Source organism: Aplysia californica, unplaced genomic scaffold (assembly GCF_000002075.1).
Source record: "Aplysia californica isolate F4 #8 unplaced genomic scaffold, AplCal3.0 scaffold00246, whole genome shotgun sequence".
Classification (NCBI taxonomy): Eukaryota; Metazoa; Mollusca; class Gastropoda; order Aplysiida; family Aplysiidae; genus Aplysia; species Aplysia californica.
This window is the reverse complement of record NW_004797516.1, coordinates 903492-910575: the sequence shown is the minus strand read 5'-3', so window position 1 is coordinate 910575 and position 7084 is coordinate 903492. Positions and strand designations below refer to the sequence as shown.

Here is a 7084-nt window from a genome sequence, read left to right as displayed (position 1 = left end):
ACGGTTCCTTCTTTTTCAGGCTCGACATGAAATTGCGATTTTTGGCCATTTTTAAAGAAACTCGCGAATTCAAGTCGTTCGCCCTACAGAATTGGAAAACATTGCACTTGTTGACTCAAATTGCAATTCAAAACTTTCGCTGAAAACGAAATGAGCAAAGGGCGAAGAAAAGGAGCGCGTAAAACCCCCCACCCATATTCAATAACATTATCCAGTGCAATCCAAAAGCGCTCTCAGCTGTTGTAGGCCAAAAACAAAAATCAAACCGGTCTATTGTGATGTGTACTTGCTGAACTCTTCGCAGTGATGCGCAGAAGACATGAGTTCAATTCTCAGCAGGAAAATTTGTTGGTTTTTATTTCACAAAAAAGATGTGGCACCCCAACAAGCCAAGGTTGGAACCTCTTTAGATACTCTTCGAATAATATTTTAAAAAAAATATTATTTGATCTATACTTCAGCGAAATATCCTTTTGTAGGTTCTTAAGTTTCTGTTTTGCCACCGCCCTCTCTAAATGTGTTCTATAAATACGTATCTTAATTATCTGTTCAGCAACTGATGCTTTAGATCACTTGTCCAGGTTAATATTGGTATCATAACTATCAGTAGTATCAGTTCCTGGCCACTGTTATCACTTATCAGAAGTACTCGAGCACCGCTTTCTGTTGATTACGTTTTCCGTTTTGAGTTTTGTTTTCATAGTTTGATCATTGTTAATTTTTCATTTACTTTTTTCATGTTAAACTAAGATGCCTGTAACTTTATGTACTGGTATTGTGGCCACGTATTGATAACGAAAACTTCAGACGATAATATGATTAATTATATAGGCATGTTGGGGTCTTAGCTTAAGTGGACGTACAAGGACTTGAGGAAACATTTTATCAGAGTGGGCGTCTTTGTGACAATGCATAGAAAACTTGTCGAGGGCCTAAACATCATGAAAGTAGATTCTTATTTCCTTTGTGTGTGTGGGGGAGGGGGGGGGTGCGTGCTTTTTATTTCTTAGCTTGTTCTTTTTAGTTTCCTTTACCACATCTAATAATGAAATAATAAATAATAACATTCTCATAAGCATGTGTTACAATATGTAGTTTTATTGGTAAACAGAAAACATGCTTTAACAAAGATTTTCCAGTCTCCCGTTCGTGTAGAATTTTTTTTTTTTTATTAATAGTCGGTCGTGTTACGCCGGGTTTCAATATACTGTTGAAAATCAGATAACGCGTTGGTAGCACTGAGTGGGACTGATAACTGAGAAAATGCCAGTTGGAGCCATTAACAGTCTTATTTGTTTATGGTTTAACGCTATTTTGACACAATTTTGACAATTTTGGAAGCTGTTGTTTTGACTGTGCCTACCAGTGGGGACCATTATATCATCAGATGGTAGATGTCACACCGAAATTAAAAGCCGCCTTTGCCAAGCAAAAAAAACCTTCCACAAGATGAAACAGATACTAACAAACATCAATCTGTCGCTGGAAACGAGGAAAAGAGTACTGAAAAGTTACATCGAGCCAATCCTATTATATGGGTGCGAAGCGTGGACAATCAATAAACAGCTGTAAAGAACAATTGTAGCGACAGAGTTGTGGTTCATAAGACGCATGCTATGTATCCCATAGACAGCTAGAAATACAAATGAAGAAGTCCTGGTTGAAGCAAATTATAGAAAACAACTTATCACGAATATAAGAAAACGACAGGCAAATTTCTTCGGACACGCAATGCGGAAAGAAGCATTAGAGAATATTGTAACAACAGGAAAGTTTGACGGAAAGAGAGGCAGAGGCAGACAGAGGGACAAGATGCTGGACAAGATGACAACATGGTTGGGAGCAGCAAGAACAACAGACACCATTGCTGCAGCGCAGGACAGGGGGAAGTGGAGGTCCATGATCGCCCACGCCAGTCGGCAAGGCACCGGATGATGATGACCAGAATAATCTATCCCGGGTGTTAGGAATACGTGCAGCCAGGCAGAGAGAATATAATAATAATATTATTATAATATGCTCGATAGAACATTTTCTCATCCTGGAATGGGGGTTGGGGGGGGGGTGGGGGCGGAGCAGCAAAGGGCCTAACAGTCACAGCAATGACGTCAGCACAGTAATAAAAGTAAGGAGAATAAAAAAGGAAAGGAAGAACGCAATGCACACAAACAAAAACAAAAACAAAAACAAAGACAAAACCAGCCAGGCTCTCATCCAACCACCACTGTTTCGATTATTCTTTTAAATATGCATCTATAGACTGTATAACTTCTAGCTAATTAATAACACTATTGCTCGGCGTTGACATGACAAATATTTCATTTAACACATCAATGACCAGGATTTTTGTATTTAACAAAGTAGCTATCCAGCCCACTCTAAAAAAAAGTGGTTGACCCCTCCTCTATTCAAACAAACAAATTATGTACGGAAACGCATTTTGCCTGGCTGTTTATTCGGCCTGTAGAAAAGAATGGAAGAAAAGGTATAAAACGGTTTAGACTTGACAGCACGGAGAATCATATTGATAAAACTCAGCAGTTTCAGCAATATTGTTTTCTTCACTTATCTCGCCGTGCACTGTAGCAAGGTGTCCGGACAGAGCGTCAATTATAATGCAATTTTCCAATATCTCAAATGTGCTTGTCATTGCCAAATGCCAGATGATGTCGAAAGGTTACTTTTATCATCGCTCACTATCAATCAATGTAGTATGGAGACGAGACGATAACGGGGAAAATGAGGCAATGTATATGACCTTAGATGTCAAGTATCAACTGGTTTTTAGCCACAAAAAATATTTGTCCATATCTGCTACTTAATGCAAGGCACGGTCTGTACATTTTTAGTTTCTTTCTGGATATGATTTTTCACATTTATTTTCGTGAATGCTCTTTGTTTCAGTAGGCGTTCTAGTAAGCATCTCTTAACGCTAGGTGTTTTTTTTAATTTACAGTTTTTAATCGATTCTGTTCATTAGAAACTGAGAGGATAATTGTCCAGATTTTGTTCACCGGATACTGTGTGTTGTTATTTCTGCACTAAAATACAAATGTATTTAATAAAATATGCTCGGTATTTTTTTCACAAGGCTGAGATTCGTAGGGGTTTTTTTTCTTTGTGATCAGGTTATATTGGTATATTACTCTTGGCCTTTCATGATATCATTTGAAACAGGTGTCATACAGAGACTTAAAAGACTGATCTCAGTTATGATCTCATTTATAATACATGTAGTGTCCGTTTTTACTGTTCCTTAGGGGTGGGAAGGGGCATTTTGCCTGGGTATTCTTGCTATAACAGCTGCCAAAGTAATAAATCTGACTTGTCCTTTGAAATGTTTGTACAAGATGAAAATGAGCTAATAATCACAGTCTGATTAAGAGTAACTTTTTAAAGTGTGTGTATGTATATTCTTTATTCTAATTCTCATTGCATTTATAATTAGGATAAATCATTATCTATTCATATTACAATCATACAACCCCTTTCTTCTCTGCTATTTGTTCTATCTAAAGCAGATTTCTAAAACGCCAACAACAAAATGAGGACGGTGTTGTCCCGACTACCTTGCTGTATAAGCTTTCTTATACTGGCCCTCTGTGTGTCCAACAATGGAGTTGTTGGCTCCAGATTGTCCAGGCGTCACCATGACACAGTGAGACACATGAGTGTGGAGGTGGAAGATTCTCCCTTTGACGATTTCCCGTTCAGAAATACCAGCTTGCCGTGGGACGAACGTGTTGATGATCTGGTGTCCAGGCTGACTCTGCAGGAGGTCATGGTTCAGATGTCCCGAGGTGGGGCTGGAGAGTTTGGAGGTCCAGCCCCTGCTATACCCAGATTGGGTGAGTTGTCTGTAGTATAGGTATGTGCACTAGTTGATATAGACTAGACGGAAATATTTTTATGGTGGTATGAGAGATACGACAGGACAACTGATAGATAAGATACTGTGTTCTGGTACCTCTTGAATTCCTCTTGATTTTGTCCTTAGACTTGTTATGACACTCTGGCAGCACAGATTCAGCTGGATGAAGTTTACTGGATTACTTTTCTTATGTGCCCAAATGGTAAAACCGATAATTTGAAAGTGGGAATAACAATTTAAGCTCTATCAAGCCTCCCCCCCCCCCCCCCCCAGTCCACCCACCTTAAAAGTATGAACAAAAACGAATAAACAAAGTCATGATGAATAACTTCATTGGAAAGGCTCAATCCTTTGGATTGGTACCCTAATTGTAATCTCACAATGTTACAATACATATATACCACAACAATTATGTGATTTCACAGGCATTGGAGCCTACAACTGGGACACCGAGTGTCTGAGGGGAGACTCGGATGCTGTCGAAAACGCCACGGGATTTCCCCAAGCTATTGGTCTGGCTGCCACGTTTAGGTACTGTACAGTTTTTTATATTGACTCAAAAGACTTTGTCATGATATATTGCTTCTAAAGGTTTTTGTAATAAAATATTGCTTTAAAAGTCTTTGTCTTAATAATATAGGCCTATTGCTTTATGCTGTTGGGAACTGATGCCATTCAACTGTTTGTTCGTTTTTTTCCTTTTTAAATGTAGGTGTTTTTACGCCTCCATTGACACGATTTAGATCGTTCATGACACATGCTTCCGACCCTGCCTGTCAGGACCAAACTGGGCCGGGATCGATAAATCACCCCGGCAAAGAGACTGATAATTTACTCGATAAACACTCTCCCTTCACGGTACTCGAACTTACGTCGCCAACGTGCGACAGCGAAGCGCCTATATAACCAATGCACTATAGACCTGGGTATTACCTGTATTACCTGTCCTGGGCAAAACGTCATTGCACACCGGACAGGTCCATAAGTGCTCAGTTCCCCCCAGCACCAAAGCCCGCAAGGTATCCATACTGATTGTTCCGGTGGCTGTCTGGTTATGGCGACGTCTTTCCTTTCCAGACAATCATTCCTTTCTTCCTTCTCCCCTCTATCCCCATTTCCTGCATCCTAATGATTGCGTGGTGTTCTGCTGTCTCCCTGTCTTCTTCATCCCGCAACCTTTTCTCCAGGGTCTTCAACACTTCTCCTTTGTCAAATTTCACCATCAACCACGGCACTGCATGCCAGCCTATCAGCCTCCTCATTGCCTTTCAAACCAGACCTGGGTAGAAATTGTTTAAGGTGTAAGTGTTATGTGCCTTGACTAATTTTATTGCTCGCTTCCGGCCCTCGACAGTCCGGACATTATCTTGAGCGTGGCCACCGCCACAGGCCAGGAGGTGAGAGCCAAACACAACGACTTTGTGAAACGAGGAATCTTTGCCACCCACACCAGCGCTAGCTGCTTCAGTCCAGTGATCAACATCATGAGAGACCCACGGTGGGGCCGGAACCAGGTCGGTCATTCTTTTCTGTCTTTTTTTTTCTTTTCTGTCTTTTCTGTCTTTTTTCTTTCCTTCTTTCTCTCTTTCTTTCTTTCTTTCTTTCTTTCTTTCAAATTTCTTTCTTTCTCTTTTCCTTATTTCTTTATTCACAAAACGAGAATTGGTGGGTGAATTTTTATTTACATCACAAGAATGAGCTTACTTTAGGAAAATGATCTTTCATGGTCTTGCTAGGCATCCTCTACCTAATAAATCTCTTATAGTATAGGTTTTTCACAAAGGTAAAACATCACACACTGGCAAGAGGCTCAGCGCTCTCTGATAGTCAGTCTTTATTGAAATATAATTATACCAGACATCTGTTTCCTGTATGTAATAGTAACGTCTTCGTATGATAGATTTATTTCTCTACTCTATGTTCCAACCACAGGTTCAATATTCGCTTTTGAAATAATGATATGTTTAGTGTTAAACTAAAAGTTTTAAAAAAAAAGAACGGCATTACTTCAGTTGTTTTATTACACCAGACTAGATGCAGGAAACCTTTTTGAATCCCTAAATGGGGTAATATTGAGTTGCTCGAGAAATGTCCATGAATTTTCCATGCCTTTTTTCTGAGGCCGATGTTGAACGTGAAAGCTAGGATACCGCTTGTTAAACGACCCTGCTGTTTTGAAAAGAACGTATAAGTCATGAGTCGAGGTAATCAAAAGCATGCCTTTTTGATTCATTAAAAAAATTGTAAGTGTCTGCGTGTTTTATGTTTCCCACAGGAGACGTATGGCGAAGACCCTTACATGACTGGAGTCTTGGCACAAAACTTTGTCAGGGGTCTCCAAGGTAGGCTAAAAATTGTGAAATGGAATTGGTTTGACGCCCCTATCAACACTTTTAGGTTATTTGAAAAGCCGGACCTCCGAGTTTGACGTTCATCTCCGAAAAAACCGAGCTAAATGGGAAATTCGTGTAAGGTTCTTTTCCAAGGACACAGCGTCAGACTGAGCTGAGGCTCGAACCCCCGAACCCGCAATCTCACTAGTACGGGTAAAATAGCCTAATAACCAGCCAGCGACGCCACCAAGATAAGCTCAATGTCGCAACAATAATTATTAGATCTACATGACATGTTTGTTAGTTTATTCATTGCCTGGTTTGGCTTAGCTGATTTAACAATAGACGGCGGTTTGGGTTATCTGGACCCAGTTCTGTTTCTGATTTTAGGCTGTTGTTACAGTTGTCACAAGTCCCCCCCCCCAAAAAAAAAAAAAAAACACCACAAAAAAACAACTGAACAACTTGTTTTCTAAATATCACATTTAAAAGCAATTTGTTTGACGTAAAATTCACAAAAAAAGAAACCTATTTTTGAAAACGGAAATGACTTTTTATAAAAAAACACCTATAAATGCAAAATTTAAAAGATTTTTAAAGAAAGTCATAAAATAATTGGTTTGATTTTTCCTTTCCTTTTATTTTAAATCTTTGTGTCCCTGTAACCTTTAAACAATCTTTTTTTTTAAAAATCTCCTGCAGAGTTAAAAGAATATATTTTTTAAATTCTGGTATTCCGTGAACGAATGGTCTATTATTATCTATATGTCCTCTTTTGGACTCGACACATGAGTAATCATAGTCACATACACTATTGACCTTGGGGTGAAGAAGAAGAAGAAGAAGAAGAAGAAGAAGAAGAAGAAGAAGAAGAAGAAGA

At 39.2% G+C, this 7084-nt stretch overlaps 1 protein-coding gene across 1 annotated transcript in view; it reads left to right on the top strand.

Annotated features, from left to right (window-relative positions):
* Positions 1 to 2882: 2882 nt before the first annotated feature.
* Positions 2883 to 7084, top strand: part of LOC101862953 (beta-D-xylosidase 1) — a gene marked incomplete in the record, with an annotated part of 15630 nt that continues 11428 nt past the window's right edge. Inside the window, 5 exon segments of the mRNA XM_013083633.1 lie at positions 2883 to 2915; positions 3522 to 3848; positions 4297 to 4402; positions 5226 to 5385; positions 6147 to 6241. Coding sequence (XP_012939087.1) covers positions 3545 to 3848; positions 4297 to 4402; positions 5226 to 5385; positions 6147 to 6241 — 665 coding nt within the window.